The sequence below is a fragment of the Cotesia glomerata genome, linkage group LG5 (assembly GCF_020080835.1).
Source record: "Cotesia glomerata isolate CgM1 linkage group LG5, MPM_Cglom_v2.3, whole genome shotgun sequence".
NCBI lineage: Eukaryota > Metazoa > Arthropoda > Insecta > Hymenoptera > Braconidae > Cotesia > Cotesia glomerata.
This window is the reverse complement of record NC_058162.1, coordinates 22,478,804-22,504,468: the sequence shown is the minus strand read 5'-3', so window position 1 is coordinate 22,504,468 and position 25,665 is coordinate 22,478,804. Positions and strand designations below refer to the sequence as shown.

The window sequence follows — 25,665 nt, the reverse complement described above, 5'->3', positions numbered from 1 at the left end:
GTAAAAAAACTGGCCAAAATGACCACAGAAATACCGTATTATTTCAGAATTATAACGGTAAATTTACAGTAAACGCATTAATACCGAAAATTTACGGTATTTCAAAAACCGCGAGGGTAAACATCGTTTTTAAGAGCATAAAAAAAAATATTTATATAATTGACATTAACAATAATTATTTATGGATCCGTGGGTGAAAAATAAATTAACTGAGTGGAATTAATCCTCCTATCATCAAGTATTTGAAGGTATACCTTACATATATGTAAGGTATAATATAAAATTACATATATGTCATTTTATAATGTAAAATTTGAACACATTATCAACCGAGGTTAACCTTTATTACAATAATTGTAACATCCTAACATTAGTGTTTTAATCAATATTTTTTAATAAATAAAATTTAAAAAATTAAATATATAAATTAATAAAAAATTAACATATTTGAATGTATTGTGGTTATGAGTTTTGCGGTGGCACTCAAAGTCGGTTTAAGTGTATGACTTAAACGAGTTTTAGTGTAGCGCTTAAAAATATTGCGTTGAGACTCAAATATTGTTGAAGTCTATTCGCAATACCAAGTATTGTAATATCACTGAAATTTATAAGTGTGAGACTCATACTTTTTTTTCAGTGTATGGCAGCTTTGAATTTTGAATTGAAAGTTTTGGGTTATCAATATTCTCAGTCGATCAGAAATATGAAAAGATTTGTTTTGAAAAATTAACAATTAAATCTAACGTAAGTCAGAACGTAACGATTGATAAAAAATCGATATATAAATAAATAAATATTTATTTGTATAGCAATGTTTACGACTTAGTTGTAAGTGGCACAATTTCTAGTTCTTACTTGATATTGTTGGCCTAACTTGTTTAATTAGTTTCGGTCTTTTTGGTTTTGTTACTCTAGAAATAATTCAAATCAAATATCAGTGCGTTTCTAATAATTTATACACAGAAAAAAGGTTCACTTGAGCCATGAAAATATTTTTCTTCTTAATTATTGTCTTGAGCAAAAAAAAATTTTCAAAATATTTATTTTAAACATCTTTTTATTTATTTAATTATTTTTCTTTTAGTTTAGTTTTTCTTTTACGAATAATATCATAAATATGATAAATATATATTAAATAGGTATTTATAAACCTCGGAATCGGTGAAAATTTATCTGATTTTTGTTAAAGATGATTTGAAATTGATCGCGATATTTGTTTTGATAAAGAAGAAATAATAAAATAATTTTTCTTTCTGTGTATGTTAAGTACTATAAGGTATTATACCGGATAGCTCAAATGGTAGAGTAGCCGACATGTCTTCGGAAGGTTCTGGGTTCGAATCCGAGTCCGAGCTATCTAATAATTTTTTCTCGCATATTCTATAAACTCACATTAAGATTATCCTCTCCACATTCCTTTCTCAATCCTTTCCTACCAATATCCTGTTACGTGAATGTGGAACGCTTCACGTAATAATTACCGTAACTCCTATTCTTTCCTGCTTCACAGCATTCTTTATATTTGTTTATTACATTATTAATCATTAAGGTTGTTTACGAAAAAAAATTTTTTTTGACAAGAAATTTCACTTATTCTAACAAAATTAATTCTCTTGCTTTAAGAAATACGTATCTTGATCCAAGAAAATTTATTTGTCAAGAAAATGTTGTTTTGAGAAAATTCAGCCTCTTGCTCTAAAAAATTTAGTTTTTGATAGAAGTAAATTTTCTTGTCTTGAGAAAATTTCTCTCTTGCTCCAAAAAATTAAATATAAAGATAGAAGTAAATTTTCATTAATATTTTTATTGAATAAAATGTCAAATGGGAAGATCAAATAATATTAAATTATTTTTTTTCATTCAATATGCATAATTGCACGTTAAAATAATATAAAATGGGTATCAAATATTCAAGAGAAAAATTTTCTCAAGTTAAGAAAATTTTTTTCTCAGCTGAAGTAGGTGGCGCTGCTTCCCTAAAGTATCTAAAAATCTTGATCAAATATAAAAATTTATTGTATCAAGTATTTATGATAATTTGAATCAAGAAAAAATTACTTCCACCAAGAATAGAATTTCAAGAAAAAATTTTACTTCGGCCAACACAACTTCGGTCTTCCTTCAGGCAGCCGAAAATTTTCTTGAGCCAAGAACTTTGTTCTCCAGTCAAGAAATTTTTCTTTTTGTGTAGTAGATAAGTAAAATTATTTGTAACTCAGTGTAATTACGGCAGAATTAGCTATAGCTCGAGTCTTATTCTATATTTTCAATAAAAAAAAAAAAAAAAAGATATTGCTGGCCACCTACTGGTTTAAATCGAGTGCAAATTTTATTATTTCTGCTAAGGATGATTTGGACTTAGACCTGAAATAAATGAAAGCAAGATGATTAAATAAAATTTTAAAAGTCTATATGTACATATTAATGTATTTAACTCACTGGTAATTGTTTCAAATGACATAATTAGTTGTAATGATGATAGTTTGTCAATTTGGATAGCTGCCGACATCGAACGGCTACTGCTAGGCGACACTGGTACTGGCCACGGGATGATGACGAGGCTTCACATTAGGAAATAAATTAGTGAACGATCATTCTGACCAGACAAGTCCAATAAAAAGTTTATTGCGTAAAACTGAGACGCGTGATTCCTATACGTGTGACATACCTTCTGCCTGGTAGTAAGAAAGAGCCTTTGCGTCACGAGACACAACTAACGTGATCCCGCTCTGTCTGGCTATCGCTGATCATCGGCAGGGTTGGGACAGACGAAGATAACCACCACACCTGGTTAAAGACCGATTGACTTATTGCCAACTACACCTTATTCTTCTCTGCCTTTTTTATATCTACATCTTCTCTGAAATACTATCAACAACAACATATTCAGTTATATATGTTGGACGTTTGGATTTATATATATATATACATCTAGATATTTATATATAAGAGACTATGAAAAGACAAACCGAGGAACGTTGATGAGGGAAGCAAGTAGCGAGACGTCGTGGCGCTGATCCCATCGCGAAACACACATCGGCCAGGATTATTTTTAGACAACTGACTTTTCTCATCAGTAAAACCAGCAGCTTCAACAGCACCAGGGATATATGCACCAGCTTCATCTGCACCATCTGATTACTGGCTATTTGGATCTTTTTTATTGTAATTTACTTGTGGTATGACCTAAAAAAAAGGGATTGTTGATGAAAAATTATAAATTTTTTTAGAAACTTACCTCAAAATTTTTGTTGATTATTATCAATTACATATACATACTTGGGGTCATTTTTTAGGCGATAAAAAATTGAAAAATTTACTTTCAATTTTATTTTTCTTCATATTATTTTTTTCTCCAGTTTGAAAATTGAAAAAATAAATACCTTTTTTTATGATACTGAATTTAACAGACATCTAATAATTTTATAATACTAAAGTTTTTAATTTTTTAATTTTTTTTCATTGATTAAATTAGAACTAAAAATATTTTTTTTAAATTAGACTTATAGTTTTTCAAGTTTTTTACGAATGAATTTTTTTTTTATTTTTTTTTGTAACAATTTTTTCAATAAAAAAAATTCTAAAAATTTTTAGATGTCGACTAACTTAATTTTCATAACAATTTTTTAGAATTTTACAACAATTAAATTATTATAAAAAATAGCAAAAAAATCCCACGTAAAAATTAAAAAAAATTATAAGTGCAAATTAAAAAAAATTTCTTTAATAACAATTGATTAATTATAAAAATTTCAAGAATTCTCAAATCTCTACTAATTTCAGTATCATCTTTTTTTTCTTTGATATTTTTCAAAAATTAGTCTTGATTAAAATTTTGCTAATGAATTTTTGAAAAATTTGTAAATTTTAAGTTTGATCAATATTTATAGGAGATAGTTTGTAAATTTTTGTTCATAATCTGAATCAAAAATAAAATAAAAAAAAATTTCAAATTTATAAAATTGATCTAGAGTACACCCAAAATTATAATGAAAATTAAGTTAGCCATCTAAAAATTTTTATAATTTTTTTTTCATTGAAAAAATTATTACAAATCAATAAAAAAAAAAATTTCATTTGTAAAAAACTTGAGAAACTATAAGTGCAGTTTTTAAAAAATATTTTTTAGTTTTTAATTTTATGATTTTTTTTTTCATTCATTAAATTAGAACTAAAAAATATTTGTAAAAAATTATACTTAGAGTTTTTCAAGTTTTTTAAAAATGAAATTACTTTTATAATTTTTTTGTAATCATTTTTTCAATGAAAAAAATTCTAAAAATTTTTAGATGTCGGCTAGTTTAATTTTCATTAAATTTAGTATCTTAAAATTGTAAAAAAAAAAAAAAAAAACAGTCAAGTTCTACATCTGAGAAATTTCCATAAATTTTAGATAATCATTAAATTTATTTAAATGATCCGGTTGTCACATTTTGAAAAATTCATCTAAAACAGAAAATATATTAATATACTTGTAAATATCAAAGAAAAAAATTCTTGGTTAAAAATGAAAGTTTGCTTACCCATAATAATTTTTTAAAAATTCTAATCAAAATTTTGTTTTAAAAATATTAGCTATAAAATTATGACAATAAAGTTAGCCGACATTAAAAAATTGTTATAATTTTTTTTCATTGAAAAAGTCATTACAAAAAAATTTTTTTATAAATTTCATTTGTGAAAAATTTGAAAAACTGTAAGTACAATTAAAAAATTTTTTTAGTTCTAATTTAATAAACTAAACAAAATCAAAAAATAACAAACAATAACAAAAAATGTCGACTAACTTTATTATTGTTATAAAATTTCTGATTTAAACCGTAATTTTTATTTGCTTCTTAAAAATAAAATTAGAAGCATTAGAATAAATTTTAAATATTACTGTCGGCTACTGCCTTGGCATTAAAACTAATAAATAAATAAATAAATAAAAATTATTCAATCAAAAAAATTCTGATGTATCAATTATACCTTTAGAGCATTAGCGAGTAAAGTGAGATCTTGTAAAAAACTCAACCTCGCTTAAGCAAAAAAGACAACAATGATAATCATCATTATTTATACATGACACACTTATAAGATTTTTCGTAAATTTTTTTAGAATCTTATAAACGGAATTCCCGGTAATCGGATTGAGACAAAACATTGTTGGCAGACTTGTTGAGTTTGGGATAAACTTCGAGTTAATATTGAAAACATGGATGTATAAATGACATAAACATGTGTATGCTGTAATAAAATATTATTGAATTAAAAAAGATAAATGAAGTATGTGTAGTTAATATGTGTACCGTGTTTTGTGCATAAAAATGAGATTTAAACGGAGAACCGAGACGAAACGTCGTCAGATCTGAGCGCCGGTTTTAAGACACAAGACTTAGGACTTAGAGTTGACAAGCCGGCTGCAGTTGTTGTATTAGAGTAACATCAGAACCACCAGAAGAAGCATCACCATCATCATCATCATCACCAGTAGGAGTAGTAGCTGTTAGCAGAGTATGAGGTCGTTGCTCTCATCTCATCTTGGTCTCATCTGAACCACGCGAGAGAGTCAAATCCTGATTGAGTGTGTGCGCACGTATACGCCTCTATCATCATTTATATATACATTAAATGTCCACTAAATTAAGCTAAAAAATAAAAAACGGGGATGTTAGCGAATGGGTGGCACTGGCTGATGCTGATGGGAGTACATGCACTTGCACTTTCTCACTTGACATATCGACAACACATGCCTGGAATTTTTTCCCCCATTCCTGGCGCTGCAACACTTCAGCCTGAGATCTGAAGAAAAAAGAAGAAATATAATATTATTAATTTTATTTTGCTATTGAGCTGTTATGTCTATTCACATTTACATTTGTTGTAAATTGACGGGCTCTAATGCGTGTTAAGTGTCGGGTGTAAAGTGCATAGCTTCAACACGTAGACTCAAACTAACAGAGCTCCGAGATTGTTCTCCAGACCCGCAGACAGCGAGGTAAATATTTACTTGATCCGATCGCCGATCCATCTCCAAGAGATTATACAGCTATATTTCTTCTCTACACTGCACTGATAGAAGGATTTATTTGTATTAAAAAATATTTGTTAATAGTTAACAAATCATTTGTTATAGACCACTTTTTAGTATTAAACAAATATTTCTTAGTATTTAAAATGATTTTTTTGTATTTAATAAATCTGATATTTATTTATTAAATATTAATAAATCTTTTTAAATACTAACAAATATTATTAAGGAGTAAAAAATGGCTTTTAATAAATGATTTGTTAAATATTAACAAATATTTTTAAATATTACTATCCATTGTATGGACTAATATGCAATTAATTTATTATTTATTGTATCACTGATAGAAGGATTTAGTATGGAGTACTAAACTGATTTAGTAACAAAATTTTAAATTACATTAAAGTTAGCAGTCACTTAATAATTTTTTAATTTTTTTTTCACAAACAAAATTCTTCTGGAAAATAATTTAAAAAAAATTGCATTTTTAATTTTTTATAATTTTTACGTCAATTTTTTTGCCATAATTTATTTGTTAAAGAAATTATTAAAATTTAATAAATAAATATCTGTTAAATTAATTTTCATCATTTATTTGGGAAAAAAAAAATATTTTTTACCCATAAATTTTAATTATTACAGTTTAATAAATGATTTTTTTACCCTAAATAAATTTGATTAATATAAACAAAGCCTTAGATGGGAATAAATATTTGTTTCTAACAAATAATATTTAGTAGTAGTTACTAAATATTTCTTCGGTAAATATTGCCGGTAGACGGCCTATGCTTTCATTCCAATGTGATATATAACTTAAATTATTTTATTCAGCTCGATTTTGGGAGATATATCTTCCCTTTGAAAACACACATATTCCCAAAAATTGCGTATATGTCATTTCTCAGTAGAGTTTAGTTTAAATTTTTCAATTAGTCTATTATTGATATGTTAAAAACTTGTTTAATTTTTAATTTTATAAATGTCTCAAAAAATTATAATTTAATGAGACCCTGATTAAACAGAATGATTTAAAATGATTAAAAAATTTTTAATCATTTCAAATCATTTTTAATCATTAAAAAATTATTGAAAATGATTAAAATTTTTTAATCATTTTTAATAATTAAAATATGATTTAAAATGATAAAAAAATTTTTAATCATTTCTAATCGTTAAAATTTGAATTCATAAAGTATTTTGTGATGAAACAATATTATGAATTTTTAATTTTAATTCAAAAGTTTTAAATCATTACGGTTACAGAAATTTCATGATAAGAAATTATTCGTCGTGATTAAAAATTCTTAATCCTAATTGAATCATTTTAGATCAAAAAGCGACAAAAATTCACTGAATGTTTCATCATGAAAATAATTCGATATGAATAAAAATTATTAATCCTAACGCAATCATTTTGAATCATTACAGATAACAGAAATTTCAAAAGTATTTGATAATTAGAAATGATTCGACATCGTTAAAAATATTCAATCCTAACTTAATGGTTTTGAATAAGATAACTAGTCCAACGGCTAAAGAATGAAGCCCGTGTACATTTTATGTCCGTGGGAAAATCCAACGAATTCTTATGTATTTTGGGTCAAGGATTACGAAGTTCATATTTAATTCTTTGACAAATAATGCAAACAATTGTAAATAAAAATTTAAATGTTAAAACCGCGATAACTCAGGAACGGCAGATTTGACTCTCTATCGTGCGCAAGCATCCCATGGACTCTATCGACAAACGACAAGCAAAAAAAAAAATACAAAGACGAAAGAAAATTAGAAGCGTGGTGTGAGCTAGAGATTAAGAAAAGAAACTCATGAGAGTCGTAAAGAAGACTCTATAGAAGATTTCCAGATCCATGATCGATCGATCCACCCCATAGACACGGAAAAACAGCCCCATAAGTGGCTATTTTCAGCTAATTCGGCGAAGTTTGGGTTTTAAAAATTCATTCCCTGGTATCCACTGGAGATTAATAAAAAAAACTCATGGAAATCATAGAGTAGACTCTATAATAGATTTTGTGACACATAATCTATCGATCTACCACATAGACATCGAGTAACAGCCCCATAAAAGGTGATTTTTTAGAATTTTACGAAAATTTGACTTTTGAAAATTCAATTTTTGGTGTCCACCGGAGATTAACGAGGGAAACTCATTAAAATTATAGAATATACTTCGAAAAAGATATTTAGACCCATAATTAATCGATCAACCCCATTGACACCGAGTAACAGCCCCATAAAAGGCGTTTTTTGACTTATTTGTCAAAAATTTGACCTTAAAAAATTCAATCCTCGGTGTTCACTCGAGATTGAAAAAAGAAACTCATAGAAATCATAGCGTAGAGTCTACCTAAGATTTCCAGACCCATAATTAATCGATCAACCCCATAGACATCGAGTATCTGCCTAATCAGATGACAATTTTATCTTATTTGTTGGAAATTTGTTTTTTTTAAATTCGTTTCTCGGTGACCACTCAAGATTAAGATTTGTTGAAGTCAAATTTCTGACAAATAGGTAAAAAAAAACGCCTTTTATGGGGCTGTTACTCGGTGTCCATAGGGTTGATCGAATAATTATGGGTCTGGAAATCTTTGGTAGACTCTAATCTATGATTTCTATGAGTTTCTTCTCTTAATCTCGAGTGGACACCGAGGATTGAATTTTTTGAAGTAGAATTTCCGACAAATAAGACAAAATTTACATCTTATGGGGTTGATACTCGGTGTCTACGGAGTTGATCGATCAACTATGGGTCTGGAAATCTTCAGTAGACTCTACTCTATGATTTCTATGAGTTTCTTTCTTTAAACTAGAATGGACACCGAGGATTGAATTTTGTAAGGTCAAATTTTTGACAAATAAATCCAAAAACGCCTTTTATGTGGCTGATATTCGGTGTCAATGGGGTTGATCGATTAACTATGGGTATTAAAATCTTTGGTAGACTCTACTCTATGATTTCTATGAGTTTCTTCTCTTAATCTCGAGTGGAAACCGAGGATTGAATTTTTTGAAGTAGAATTTCCGACAAATAAGACAAAATTTACATTTCATGGGGCTGATACTCTGTGTCTATGGAGTTGATCGATCAATTGTGGGTCTAAAAATCTTTGGTAGACTCTACTCTATGATTTATATGAGTTTCTTTTTCTTAATCTCGAGTGGACACCGAGGATTGAATTTTTTAAAGTCAAATTCCTGACAAATAAGTTGAAAAACGCCCTTTATGGGGCTTTTAATCGGTGTCTATGGGGTTGATTGATTGATTATTGGTCTGGAAATCTTCTATAGATATATAATCTTGATTATTGGTATATAAATCTTCTATTACTTAAAATTATTTATTTTAATTATTTTAATCTATTGTGAATAAAAAAATTAGGTTATACTCTATTTTCTTTAATACCAATAAACTATTTATTGAGCAGCAATAAATAATTTGTTAAATACTACACAGAAAGAAAAATTTCTTGACTGGAGAACAAAATTCTTGGCTCAAGAAAATTTTCGGGTACCTGAAGAAGACCGAAGTTGTGTTAGCCGAAGTTAAAATTTTTCTTTAAATTCTATTCTTGGTGGAAGTCATTTTTTCTTAATTCAAATTATCAGAAATACTTGATACAATAAATTTTTATATTTGATCAAGATTTTTAGATACTTTAGGGAAGCAGTGTCACCTACTTCAGCTGAAAAAATTAGGAAAACGGTTGACCCTAAAGGCCATCCCTGCAACTTCCCGCTAATTCCGTTAATACCTGGCCGCTTTTTTGAGCTCTTCGAGCTCAAAAGTACAATCTATGTGTTGTTTTAAGCTCTCCGAGCTCAAAAAGATACCTTTTCTATGCTTTTGAGCTCTTTGAGCTCAAAAGTCTGATAGAAGTTTCATAGAACACTATTTTTTGAATGTTCATACCGCAATAACTTTTGAATGAATGAACCGATTTTTACGCGGTTGGTGGCATTCTACGTAGTTTTTTAAGCCTTAAAAATAATTTCTAAGTTTCAATTGGTCAAACTAGAAATTTCGGAGTAACTCTGAAAAAACACTTTTTTCGGTTTTCTTTCGTTCACGATATCTCTCGAACGAATCAACCGATTTTGACCGGATTGGCGGCGATCGACGTGGTTTTTCAAGGTTGAGAGCTGATTAGTTTTTGGAATCGATCGGTTGAGCCGTTTAAAAGTTATCCCAAAAAAACCACTTCAGAAAAAAATTTTTTTCCTACTTTTTTTTAGATTTCTCCAAATTTCTCAAAATCTATCGGTCCGAATCGGTTCAAACTAATAGAAAATCTAAGTTTGGCGAAGCCCTTTCGAATGGCACCAACCGCGATGAAATCGGTTCAACCGTTCAAAAGTTATAAGAGGTTTACATACTTACACACACACACACACACACACACACACACACACACACACACACACACACACACACACACACACACACACACACACACACACACACACACACACACACACACACACACACACACACACACACACATACATACATACAGACATAGTGACACCCTCGCGGGAATAGTCAGGAAAGCTTCCTAGGACCTCAAAACGTCGAGATCTGATGAAAACTCGATTTTCGAAAAACGGGGTAAAACCAATAACTTTCCGATTTTTGAAAATTTTCAATTTTCTTAGCGGGAAGTTAAAAAAAAATTTTCTCACCTTAAGAAAATTTTTCTCTTGAATATTTGATACCGATTTTATATTATTTTAGCGTGCAATTATACATATTAAATGAAAAAAAATTATTCAACATTATTTGATCTTCCCATTTGACATGTTAATCAATAAAAATATTAATAAAAATTTAATTCTATCTTTATATTTAATTTTTTGGAGCAAGAGAGAAATTTTCTCAAGACAAGAAAATTTATTTCTATCAAGAACTAAATTTTTTGGAGCAAGACGCTGAATTTTCTCAAAACAAGATTTTCTTGACTTGAATAAATTTTCTTGGATCAAGATACGTATTCCTTACAGCAAGAGAATTAATTTTGTTGGAATAAGTGAAATTTCTTGTCAAAAAAAAATTTTTTTTTCGCTCAAGAAATTAATTAGGAAGAAAAATATTTTCTTGGCTCAAGTGAATCTTTTTTTCTATGTACTAAATATTTATTTGCTAGAAATAAATGATTTAGTAACTATTACCAAATCTTACTAAATAGAACTAAATCCTTTTACCGGTGTGTATTTCTTCTCTCGATCTCAAGTTAATTTCATCAAGCCACTCGTCTTCGATTATTAAAATTGGATTGCTTTTAAATAATAAATATTGTTAACTTAACAAAATAGCATGATGTAATAGTGGGCGTGACCGCGATGGTGCGTGACAATTCAAAACATATACATATACATATGTAAGTAAGTATAAGCATAAGTTTAATGTCTATATAAATTTATTTATTTATTTGACTTGTTAAATGTTAATAGATTTATTCAAATAAATACGTGTGAATATGTGAGAGTTTGTTGCGGAAAAATAATAACCGGCGATTAATTAGTCGAGCATGGAATCACGTATCTTCTAATGTAAGTGGCTGGCTTGTCATTTTCCGTAACTCGGTGCCAAGAAGAGAAAGATAGATTGCAGTGTTCATATATACATATATATATATGATGTATTAGATATATATGATAGACTCACGCCATTATTTGTATCGAACTGGCCTCGTTCGTCATTCCATATGCGGCGCAAGTTTCTCATTCCCGGCATAGTGTCACATTAAGACGTAGAAACGCGCATTTTATTTCAGTATTAATGGACTTCTTTATTAGTTTTATGGTGGGCGATTTTTTTTATAACACTTTGTTTTAAAAATTTATTATTTAAATGATTTGAAAAAAATTTGGTTGATTCATAATTTATTGAAACTTTCTTCCCTAAAGACTTTTGATTAAAGAAGAATAGTCTCGAACAAAGAAAATTTAATAAAAAGAAGAATTAAATATTTTTAAATATTCTTCATTAAAGATTTGTTTATGATTTAAAAGTTTATATTCTTTGGGCAATACACAGAAAAAAAATTAAATGAAGAAAAAAATTCTTGAAACAAGAAAATAATTTTGAAAAATTCTTGAATCAAGTAAAATTTAATTAAACCAAGAAAAATTTTTTAGTTTAAGAATTTTTCTACTCAAATCAAGAAATTGAAGTTCTTCAAAATTATTTACTTAATTTTTTTTTCTGTGTATATTTCATCAATAATTGTTTTCAAAATTTTAATTTTAAGCTTTTTTATCGATAAACAAACTAAAAAATGTTATTTCAACCAAAAAAACTGTAATGTAAATTGTATATAAACTTTATAAACACAATAACTTTGAAATAACACCATTAAACGATTCAATTCTTTTTTTATCGAATTTATAGCGCTTATGAGACGAACTCTATTGAAAATCGCAATGTAATTTCTGATAATTCAATAATAATTCACAAAAAATTAATTCTCTTGCTTTAAGAAATACGTATCTTGATCCAAGAAAATTTATTTAAGTCAAGAAAATCTTGTTTTGAAAAAATTAAGCCTCTTGCTCCAAAAAATTTAGTTCTTGATAGAAATAAATTTTCTAGTCGAAAAAATTTCTCTTTTGCTCCAAAAAATTAAATATAAAGATAGAAGTAAATTTTCATTAATATTTTTATTGATTAACATGTCAAAAAGGAAGATTAAATAATATTGAATCTTTTTTTTTTTTCATTCAATATGTATAATTGCACGCTAAAATAATATAAAATGGGTATCAAATATTCAAGAGAAAAATTTTCTCAAGGTGAGAAAATTTTTTTCTCAACTGAAGTAGGTGGCACTGCTTCCCTAAAGCATCTATAAATTTTGATCAAATATAAGAATTTATTATATTAAGTATTTATGATAATTTGAATTAAGAAAAAATTACTTCCGCCAAGAATAGAATTTAAAGAAAAATTTTAACTTCGGTTAACACAACTTCGGTCCTCCTTCAGGCACCCGAAAATTTTCTTGAGCCAAGAATTTTTTTCTCTAGTCAATAAATTTTTCTTTGTGTGTATTTTAATTCAAGAAAATTTATTTAAGTCAAGAAAATCTTGTTTTGATAAAATTCAGCCTCTTGTTCCAAAAAATTTAATTCTTAATAGAAATAAATTTTCTTGTCTTGAGAAAATTACTCTTTTGCTCCAAAAAATTAAATATAAAGATAGAAGTAAATTTTCATTAATATTTTTAGTGATTAACATGTCAAATGGGAAGATCAAATAATATTGAATCATTTTTTTTCATTTATTATGTATAATTGCACGCTAAAATAATAGAAAATGGGTATCAAATATTCAAGAGAAAAATTATCTCAATGTGAGAAAATTTTTTTCTCAGCTGAAGTAAGTGGCGCTGCTTCCCTTAAGTATCTAAAAATCTTGATCAAATATAAAAATTTATTGTATTAATTATTGATGATAATTTGAATCAAGAAAAAATGACTTCCACCAAGAATAGAATTTCAAGAAAAATTTTTACTTCGGCCGACACAACTTCGGTCTTTCTTCAGGCACCCGAAAATTTTCTTAACCCAAGAATTTTATTTTCCAGTCCAGAAATTTTTCTTTCTGTATAATTATATCAATTATTTCAGATGCCTGAGAAAGGTCTAATCAATGACCGAAACGTCGCAGAAATAATAATGTAATTATTATTATGTTCTTATCTTGTCCAAATTCCTGATATTTTTTTTTTTTCTATTTTAACCCCGCTTTTCAGACTATTGTCTCGATGGGGGTCCGGCCGAGACCGGAAGGGGACTCCAGGCTGATCGGTAGATTAAGTTTGGCAGAATAAGTTTGGCGGTATTACATACTTTTTCAGCCTGGAGAGTAATGCGGCGATGGGCCGACTTTGGGGAAACTGCACGCATTTGCCTGTGCCCCACCGGTAGCACAGGGCTTGGGGAAACCATCGAAAAACCCAAACCTGTACAGCCCGGCATGAGTTACGAGCACCGATGTTCACTGAAAATTAAATTTCAGCTCACACCGGGATTCGAACCCACGCCTCACCAGTCCCAAGCAAGCATGACAAGCATTATACCGCTTAGCCATGGGACTGAAAATTCCTGATATACAAATATTTATTAAAAAATGTAACAATAACATAACAAATTGAAATATCTTTTGTTAAAAATTATTTTTATGTAATAAAGTTTTAAACGGATATTTACCTTGTTTTTTTTTTTTTTTGTCAAAAATCCTAAATTTCTTCTAATACTTTAATAATTAGTCTTCATTAATACTTATCTATTATTATTTATCTGATTCCAGAATGCACTTTCGGAAAGCAACTACGAGAATTGGGCTCAACATGGTACGCAGATCTGGGGCCGCCTTTTGGAGTGATGTATTGCATAAAATGCGAGTGCATACCAGTAAGAAAAGATTACTTAATTTGTTTATTTATTTTTCTTGCTAATTAATAAATAATTAATTAATTATAATTATTTTTCTTCGAGATAATGTTTTTTAAATAATTTTTTTACCAGTAAATTATTACCCGCTGAATTATTTATTTTTTTTTCTTCTCGGAATATTTGAGTAATGTATTTTGTTGAATTTATTATAATTTTTTAGCTGATGACTATCCTTACTATTTTTTCCTTACATTTTTTATTATTTAACTCGCTGGTAGATTCTACGCTGTAAGAATAGACGATTAGGTGCCAGGCTATTTGTATATATATACCTTTATATATACGTACATCTATATACACATTTATCTTACATTACATTACTTATAGTACGGTCCGCCCGCGGTCTTGTGTCTTTCTGTCAACTTATAAATATCGATGACGTACGTGAGGTCGAACGTATTTAGTTTTAAATCACACATGACGACGACGAGCCTCCGCGTGATGCAAGATATAATGTACTAGATCACACGAAAAAATATCCGTGTTTCCGCTAAAGCAATTAAACACATTCATTTCAATAATAATATAATACATTTTTCTTTGCAGATACAAAAAAAACGACGCATTGTTGCCAGAGTACAATGTCGCAATATTAAAAACGAATGCCCGAAATTGAATTGTGAGGAGCCGGTTTTATTACCTGGAAAATGCTGCAAATCTTGCCCCGGTGAATACAGTAAGTATATTTATTTAATCTATAATTTACTTTGATTAATTTTGTAATTACTTCTTTTGGTCTTGAATTTATTGAACATTTTTTAAGTTTCTTCTGTAAAATATCAAAAGTTAAAATTCATTAGTTTTAATTCTTATTGATATACTTAAAAATGGCTCCCGCCTTTATTAATCCGAAAAAATTACCCATGTCAAAATTTATCAGCAAAAATTTCATGAAAATTAATTTAACAGATATTTAATAATTTTTAGAACTTTTGTTAACAAATAAATTATGGCAAAAAAATAAGAAAAAAAATTGACATGTAGAAATTTAAAAAAAAAACTAAAAATGCAAATTTTAAAATAATTTTTTAGTTAATTCAATTGTTAAATAAAATTGGGTGACAGCTAACTTTAATTCCATAAAATTTTTTATGTAACAATAATTTCTCAAAACAAAATTTATCACAACATAAATAAATCTGACGAAAATTAATAATTATCATTTACGAAAATTTGACATTAGACCAACACATAAACTTGTTATCGTATTGTGCCCTTTTATCATAGTTTTTGTGTGTTTATCTAAAAATAGACCAACACATAAGCTATAAATATTTAAATAAATTTTTGTATAAGAAAATAATACCGAATAAATTTTGACATTGAGAAATAAAGCCTTTAAGAAAATATTGTACAAGAAATTATTGCTGAGAATTTTTGTAGCGAGAAATTTTTGCATGAAAAAATAGACGATCACCCTTAAAAATTAGGTACAAATTTTTTTTTGTTAAATAGAAAATTTTAAATTACTTATTTCTTCTGTAAAATTTTTTTCTTAGTCTGGTCATAACATTAAATTGAACAAAGTATTATTTAAATATTACTGACAAATCTTTTTACAATTAAATATTAAACAATATACACCGAGGAAAAATTTCTTTTGAAAAAAATAGCCATTGTTGTGACAAGAAATTAATTAATTTTAAATTCTAAACAATTTAATTTTTTAAATAAAGAAATAAAAATTTTTCACATAGTAGCTTTATTTTTAAAAAAGATTTTTTTTGTATTTAGAAAAAAAAATATTAGCTAGACAATAACTTGTAAATGTTTCTCCAAAATTATTTTTTTCTCAAATTTAAAAAACTTATTCAATAAGATAGTTACTATGAGAAAAATTATTATTTCTTCAGCTAAGAAATCAAATTGTTTAAAAATTTCAACAAATTAATTTCTTATTAATACATTGCTTATTTTTTTCAAAATAAATATTTTCTGTCAGTGTAAAACTTTATTTTGGATTATTATTGATACACTTAAAAATTAGATAAAATTTTTTTTCTTCAAATAGAAAATTAACTTATTTTTTCTGTTAAAATTTATGTTTTTCGAATTATAATATAATGACCAACTTTGGATTTGATTTTTTATGATTTTGATGTGTTACAAGACTGATTTACTATTCTTTGCTTGAGAAAGACTTGATAATAAAATTCTTAACATAACAATTCACACGGAAGAAATAAAAAGGGAAAAATTATAGATATTGTAAGAATTACATTGTAAAATGTAAATATTATATTGAAAGCTCTGAAAATGTTATTTCAAACTGCAATTTTTCTAGTTTTCTATTCGAAGCGATGCTTATTATTATTCAAAATTGTTAAATATTATTTCTAAGATCGGTGATTTTACTTATTAAAGAGCATTATTATTGTAAGCCAACTTTTCCCGATCCAAATGATGGTAGACCAATTCGATTTTAATTTATTAACTATTTTCACCACACTATTATTTATAATGTAATTTTTTAATTTTTATTTTTTGCGTGCAATAATACTATAATTATAGCTATTTCGTCCAAGTATTTGCGACCCTATAAAAATAAAAATTTCTCTTTAGAAAATTGAAAACAATAAACCCAACAAACATCATCGCAATGTACAGCCTTTACCCAATTAATAATAAAAATTTTCTCAGCAACAATTTTTTACAGTGTAAATAAAAATAGTTTGATAGATAAACATTATCACCCTACTGAATATTAAAATAATATAGATATGCAGATTAATAGGATTTATATGTGAGAAATGGATATGGAGAATGGCTGCATCATATCCTTTCTCATGCAATCGTCATTGCTCAATGATGGTATAAATCATTTATCGATGATCGCTCTCGTTGGCATTCTCCCGTGACAAGGCATGTTTTACGATCAATCTATACGTGATTCTTCTTCTTCTTCTTCTTGTACATAATCATCATCATCACTATCTTCATGTTGTTCTTCTTTTTCTTCTTTGTTATTTTCATATTATATCGAGTATCTTTGTGTTACATTGTATATTATATGCATTGACGCCTCATTTATTCCTCAACTTGACGGACTATCTGTGCAATATATTCATTTTATTTTTCAACTTAATATTTATGTATTCTCACGCGTGTCAGACACATTAGCAATATTTATTATTAACTATTCGTTCATTCATTAATATACTTACAGTCATACGAATAAATGTGTTTTTTCTTGGCTTTTAATCCGTGATGTGATAAATGTTCTCGATAGCGCTCGGATCCGAGAAATAATAAATAATAAATCACAATAATAAAAAAAACTCGGATTTTGATAAAAGGTAATAGTAATAGTAATAGCGAATATTGAATAGTAAATAGCAATAATTCATTTGTTTAGTTAGTCACAGTGATGTAATGTTTATATTCTGCTCCAGACAATCGGCAATGACAACTGTCAACTATTTATTAACCCTTGTAGTTAATACAATTGTTCGTTGTGAATTTACCGTATTCTTACTATGCAATATTACATATATAAGCTTCAAACTCGTCATCTTTAAACAAATTTATTTATAAGTGTTCCGCAAATCTCAGAGTGCCTATAAAAATTTAATGTCAGTCTAAAAATAAGCTTAGTATTTATATGTGTATACACCAGAAAGCAAATAATAACTTCAACTGATTTACACTGTATACTATTTCTGAGATTAACTTTTGTTAGTACAATGACCAGATTATATCTATGTATACCACTAGTTACGGTCAATAGAAGCTGGAGCAAGTATGCAGAAATGGATTTCGAGTACGCGTGGAAAACCTGTTTTCCTACTTGGTATATTTGCCGAATCGGGAAATCCCTGGCACACGATCTCACGGTCCAATCTCACTAGACTGCTCACTAAATAAAAAAAAATATATATAGAGATTGAGTAAAAAAACCCTTTATACATACACACTGGTAGAAGGATTTAGTACGGAGTACTAAAGTGATTTTTAGTAACAAAATTTTTAGTTATTTATTTTTAGTGGACAAGTAAACTCCACCTAGACTCAATATCATGGCCATCAACGTATTGTTTTACTGAGGTGATTACTATCCATTGTACGGAGTAATATGCAATGCATCTAGTATTTATTGTATCACTGATAGAAGGATTTAGTACGGAGTACTAAACTGATTTAGTAACAAAATTTTAAATGACATTAAAATTAGCAGTCACTTAATAATTTTTTAATTTTTTTTAACAAACAAATTTCTTCCGGAAAATAATTTTTAAAAAATTGCATTTTAACATTTTTATCATTTTTACATGTCAATTTTTTTTTACCATAATTTATTTGTTAAAGAAATTATTTAAATTTAATAAATATCTGCTAAACTAATTTTCATTTATTTGGGAGAAAAAAATATTTTATACCCATCAATATTATTTGTTACAGTTTAATAAATGATTTTTTTATTCTAAATAAATTATATTAATATAAACAAAGCTTTATTATATCAAAATAAATATTTTTTTCCATCAAATAATATTTAGTAGTAGTTACTAAATATTTCTTCGGTAAGTATTGCTGGTAGATGGCTATGCTTTAATTTCAATGTGATACATAATCTATTCACTGACTTAGATTATTTTATTGAGCTCGATTTTGGGAGACTTATCTTCCCTTTGAAAACACACATACTCCCAAATGGCTTTTATGTCATTTCTCAGTGGAGTTTAATTTAAATTTTTCAATTTGTCTATTACTAATATGTTAAAAACTTGTTTAATTTTAAATTTTATAAATTTCTCAAAAAATTATAATTTTAATGAGATTCTTTTCTTTATGATGCCTTATATTTTTACTTAGAATTATTTATTTTGAGTAAAAAAGTTAGGTCATACGCTAAAATTAGTTAAAAAATTAATTTCTTTAATACCAATAAACGATTAATTGAGTAGCAATAAATGATTTGTTAAATACTACTAAATATTTATTTGGTGGAAATAAATGGGCTATAATAAATGATCTATTTACTACTACTAAATTTTATTAAATAGAACTAAATCCTTCTGTCAATAATAAATAAATCCAAACGTGATGAAAAATGTTTTTTCTCACTAAATTTACCAGTAAAAAATTGTATTCAAATATAATCAGACTAGTATCTTGCAAGTGTTCCGAATTGTTACGGAACAAGTCGATAGGTTCCGATTTTAAGGTTAATTTGGTTTGTTCCAATATTAGATCATACTTGTAGCATAAATCAATAAAAAAATTTTCTTCTAAAATAATAAAATCAAAATGTAAATAATTTCATAGAAAAAAACTATTACAAAAAGCGATAAATTTACTTACTTGTATGATTTTGATTACTTTGTTTCTAACTCGATTCTAACCTAAAAAAATTTCAGCCTTCGGGTATTATCGGCAGTATTCGTTAATTCTAGATCCCGCTAATCCTAAAAAGAACCAAAATGAATAAGAATTAATAAAAAAATCCTTTTCCTTAATAAAATTTCTCTTATATATTTGTCATTAAAGTAATTATAGAAATTACTCGACTGTTATCTAGTTTATGGCTTGTAAACTGCTCTATTTAACTCTAAACTAGTGATTAATAGTATTTAAACATAAATAACCGTGACCTTAAAGGTCAAAAGGTATATCATAAATTATAATAAAATAGTATCACTCAGCATTAAATGAATAATTTATTTATTCATCCAAAAATAAGTATATCCTAACTCTAAAACCGTTAATTTAATAAATATATTATAATATGTATAAAAATATAATCTGACATAAATATTGACTTAAAATTATCCGTGATCAACAGAAGATTAAAATAAGAATCGATTAACGATTAAAAATGATTTACAAAATATAAATTTGTTTTTCTAGTTTTAAAACGTTTAGCCCGTCTCTTTAAAACTTTTATCTCAATACAGCTATACAATATACAATACAAACCCATCTACATCAATTTACATGATACATACATATATATACGTATATATTTAAGAATGAGAGACTAGCCGTCCTCGTCTGTTGTAAGATCGTCAGCCTTGTTGGGATCGCGCCAATAAATCAATCGATCTTGTTTCTCTCGTGAACTCACGCACGTTCTCCTCCACCGTTACTAGTCGTCCGTACGTCTGCTCGGAATTTCTCAAACATATATATGTATAATGTACATACATACATGCGTAGTTGTCTTCTTCTACATCATCACTGTAGCTTTATCCGCGAACAAACTTGTTCGTCATTTGTACGGGCTACTTGGAAGATAAATAATCGTTAATTTATTATGTCGACTTTTAGGAGCCACTACTGTGCATATTAGAAAATCATAAACATAGATAGATATCTACTATAATTATAATTATTACTGTTATTGTTATTATAGAGATTAGAGATACAGAAGAAGAGTGACGACGCGATGAAAAATAAAGAAGGTATTAGGAAATAAAAAGAGGATAGGTACATACATGAAACCGATGAAGAGAGACATGTTATGTCAAGCCGTTGTAACTTGTAAGTTGTAAGAGATATATATACCGAGAATACTGCAGAGAAGAAGAGAAACTAGGCGCCAGTGTTTAGCGCCATGGCGCCGGTTATATTACCGCATGGCGTCACTTCGATTAAACCGTGCGCAATCTAAATGTAAATATTAGCATGCATAATGATCGAGGGAACGACGCGATTAACGCATGGCAGTGGCTATGAAGACAGTCAAGGGGACAGATCTTACCAATGGGCTGATGCTGGGCTTCGATCGGTTACAGTTATACTAATAGAAGGATTTTGTACGGAGTACTAAACTGATTTAGTAATGAAATTTTTAGTCATTTATTTGGGAAAAAAATATTTTTTACCCATCAATATTGTTTGTTACAGATTGATAAATGATTTTTTTATTCTAAATGAATTATATTAATATAAACAAAGCCTTAAATGGAAATAAATATTTGTTTCCAGCAAATAATATTTAGTAGTAGGTACTAAATATTTCTTCGATAAGTATTGCCGGTACACAGAAAAAAAAAAGACCATTCGGCAGCCGAAATGGAAGTAGATTTCATCATGAATAGAAAAAAATATAACGAAGATTGTATACAGAACTAGGGCTTTTAACTTATATGCAATCGACAAAAATATATATCGACGGACAAATACTAAAACCAGTGCAATAGCAAATTTCATAATTGGCATAGGGGAATGGGGCATAATTTTGAGACTACACATATGACATGGTACTCACATTAAAGCTTATTTAAAGAGAATTCGGATGCAATTTACAGAATTGCAATAAGTTATCCCATTCAAAAGTTATTCGAGTTCGAAAGTGAAGAAATATGAATTTTTATGATTTTCAAAATTTTGAAATCCTGGTATTTCTAAATTACTTGACCGATTAAGCTCATCTTCGAACTTGACTTTGGTATTTATCTGTAGAATAAGTATGTTGAGTTTGGTAGAGATCCGTTGTAAATTGGCGACGCTATCGTCCTGACAAGCCGCGTTATATCCCATATATATATAAATATATATATATATATATATATATATATATATATATATATATATATATATATATATATATATATATATATATATATATATATATATATATAAATACATACATATATAAACTTTTGAACCATATGCATTTTCTGAATTCGCTTGACGAGCTGAGTCGAAATATAGCAAAATTTTTCAAAAGTTCCGTCATGAGGACCAATGCAATAGTTAGATTTCTATGAAATCTACTAAAAAGGTTCTTGAGCCAAGCAAATATTTTTCTTCCTAAGTATTTTCTTAAGCGAAAAAAAAAATTTTTTTGACGAGAAATTTCATTATTCCAACAAAATTAATTCTCTTGCTTTAAGAAATACGTATCTTGATCCAAAAAAATTTATTTAAGTCAAGACAATTTTGTTATCTTGAAAAAATTTAGCTTATTGTTCCAAAAAATTTAGTTCTTGATAGAAGTGAATTTTCTTGTCTTGAGAAAGTTTCTCTCTTGCTCCAAAAAATTAAATATAAAGATAGAAGTAAATTTTCATTAATATTTTTAGTGATTAACATGTCAAATGGGAAGATCAAATAATATTTCATCATTTTTTTTTCATTCAATATGTATAATTGCACGCTAAAATAATATAAAATGAGTATCAAATATTCAAGAGAAAAATTATCTCAATGTGAGAAAATTTTTTTCTCAGCTGAAGTAAGTGGAGCTGCTTCCCTAAAGTGTCTAAAAATCTTGATCACATATAAAAATTTATTGTATCAAGTATTTACTATAATTAGAATTAAGAAAAAATGACTTCCACCAAGAATAGAATTTCAAGAAAAATTTTAACTTCGGCCAACACAACTTCGGTCTTTCTTCAGGCACCCGAAAATTTTCTTGAGCCAAGAATTTTGTTCTCCAGTCAAGAAATTTTTCTTTTTGTGTAAATGGCTATGCTTTAATTCCAATGTGATACATAACTTATTCACTGACTTAGATTATTTTCTTTAGTTTAAATTATTCAATTTGTCTAATATTGATAAGTTAAAAACTTGTTTAATTTTTAATTTTATAAATTTCTCAAAAAATTATAATTTAATGAAATTATTTTGTTTATAATGCCTTATATTTTTACTTAAAATTATTTATTTTGATTTATTTTGAATAAAAAAGTTAGGTCATACGCTAAAATTAGTTAAAAAATGAATTTTTTCAATACCAATAAACTATTTATTGATTAGCGATAAATAATTTGTTAAATACTAAATATTTATTTGGTGGAATTAAATGGGCTTTGATAAATTATTTAGTAACTATTTCTAAATTTCATTAAATAAAACTAAATCCTTCTACCCTGACAGAAGAATTTAGTACGGAGTACTAAACTGATTTAGTAACAAAATATTTAGTCATTTATTTGGAAGAAAAATTTTTTTTTTACTTATCAATATTTTTTGTTACAGTTTAAAAATGATTTTTTTACTCTAAATAAATTATATTAATATAAACAAAGCATTATTATATGGAAATAAATATTTGTTTCCAATAAATAATATTTAGTAGTAGTTACTAAATATTTTTTCGATAAGTATTGCCGGTAGACGGCCTATGCTTTCATTCCAATGTGATACATAACTCAGATTATTTTATTCAGCTCGAGTTTTGGGAGATATATCTTCCCTTTAAAAACACACATACTCCCAAATGGCTTATATATCTTATTTCAGTGGAGTTTAGTTTAAATTTTTCAATTTGTCTGTTATTGATATGTTAAAAACTTGTTTACTTTTCAATTTTATAAATGTCTCAAAAAATTATAATTTTATGAGATTATTTTCTTTATAATACCTCATATTGTTACTTAAAATTATTTATTTTGAGTAAAAAAGTTAGGTCATACGCTAAAATTAGTTAAAAAATGAATTTCTTCAATACCAATAAACTATTTATTGAGTAGCAATAAATAATTTGTTAAATACTACTAAATATTTATTTGGTGGAAATAAATGGGCTGTAATAAATTATTTAGTAACTATTACTAAATCTTATTAAATAGAACTAAATTTTGTATCAGAGTGTAGTTCTTCCAATCATAACAGAAAACAACACTCTAAAACGTTTAATTTACTCTTATACGGTCAATTATTTTGTTATTTTATAGTACTTACCTTCCAGATCCAGGTTTCTCCACGTACATTATCATTATCTCCAGTCAATCTCCACTCGGCTCGCTTGCTCATTCTATTTATTTATTTTTCATCTCATAATTATCAATTACGCTAATTAGTCTTCATTATCTATTGGTTGTCATTTATGATGATGGTGATTTTATTGTTTTTTATTGAATTAACTCCTAACTCGTGAGCGATCCTCGAACGTCTAGCGCTCTATCGAGATGCTGCAAAATAAAAAAAAATAAAAAAGTGGTTATTATGTGAATTCATAAAAATATTGATAATTATAAGTTATTAAATAACTTTGTTATTATAGTTATAATTATAATTATAATAAAACATGATCACGTATGGTATTTTTCTTCACATCGGTAAATCTTGTTTCTCGCCTCGGTATACCCGCGTACGATGATCGATAAGACTTTGGCATAATTCCAAAGTGAATTCCGATCCTTCGGTTCTCGGTCCGGTGACTCGACTTCATCGTGATCTGCATACAAATATTTTCCACACCGCATCGATATCTATTTATTAATTACTAGTTTCATTAAGATATTTGTTATTTATTTATTTATTATGCAGATAATGCTTGCGTTAATTGACTTATCAATTGATTTTATAATTTCATAGGCGTGGAACTTGCGCAGGACTTGCCGATACAGCAAAATGTTGAAGAAGAGGAACGAAATTTCAAATGTAAGTTTTTAAGTCATTTTTGTAATTTAATTAAGAAGACTTACTTCAGTACAAAAAATATGAATATAGTAATTTTTTATAATACTAAAGTTAGCCGACAATTTTAATTTTTTTTTATTTATTAAATTAGAACAAAAAAATATTTAAAAAAATCTTCACTTATAGTTTTTCAAGTTTTTTACGAATGAAAAAAAAAAAAAAAAAGAATTATTTTCAATAATTTTTCAATTAAATAAATTATTAAAATTTTCAAATATCGGATTTTCATAATTTTTTAAATTATGATACTGAATTTAACCGTCATCTAAAATTTTTTTAGATTTTTATAAAAATTAAATTATAATTTAAAAAATTCCACATGTAGAAATTTTAAAAAATTATAAATGCGAATTTTTCTTAATATTTTCTTTTTACAATAATTGATTTGTTATAAAAATTTCAAGAATTGTTATTGGATGTTTGCTGACTCAGTATCATTTGAAAATAATGTTTTATAAATTTAATAAAAATTTTCTACTGAAATTAGCAGAAATCTGACAATTTTTTTTAATTTTTATAACGAATAAATTGTAGAAAAAAAATATTTTTTTTAATTTGGACTTATAATTTTTTACAATTTCAACATGAATTTTTTTAATTAAAGCATTTTCATAATTAATTTAATTGTTATAAAAATCAAAAAATTGACAGATGTCTGCTAATTTCATATCATAAAATTTTTGCTGAAATTAATTAGCAGATTTTTTTTCTTTTTTTTTAATTTATTAAATAAATAAATAAGTGATAAAAAATTTATTTCATAAAAATTTTATTGGTAGCTTTTTTTAATTTTCACAAGT

The 25,665-nt window shown here is 27.0% G+C and overlaps 1 protein-coding gene across 2 annotated transcripts in view; it reads left to right on the top strand.

Annotated features, from left to right (window-relative positions):
• Window positions 1-25,665, top strand: part of LOC123264686 (dorsal-ventral patterning protein Sog) — a 62,776-nt gene that overhangs the window by 24,849 nt on the left and 12,262 nt on the right. For both annotated transcript variants that reach the window (XM_044728105.1, XM_044728104.1), the window contains exons 2-4: window positions 14,346-14,449; window positions 15,038-15,167; window positions 24,761-24,826. In XM_044728105.1, the coding sequence (XP_044584040.1) occupies window positions 14,346-14,449; window positions 15,038-15,167; window positions 24,761-24,826 (300 nt within the window). The remainder of the gene's footprint in view (window positions 1-14,345; window positions 14,450-15,037; window positions 15,168-24,760; window positions 24,827-25,665) is intronic.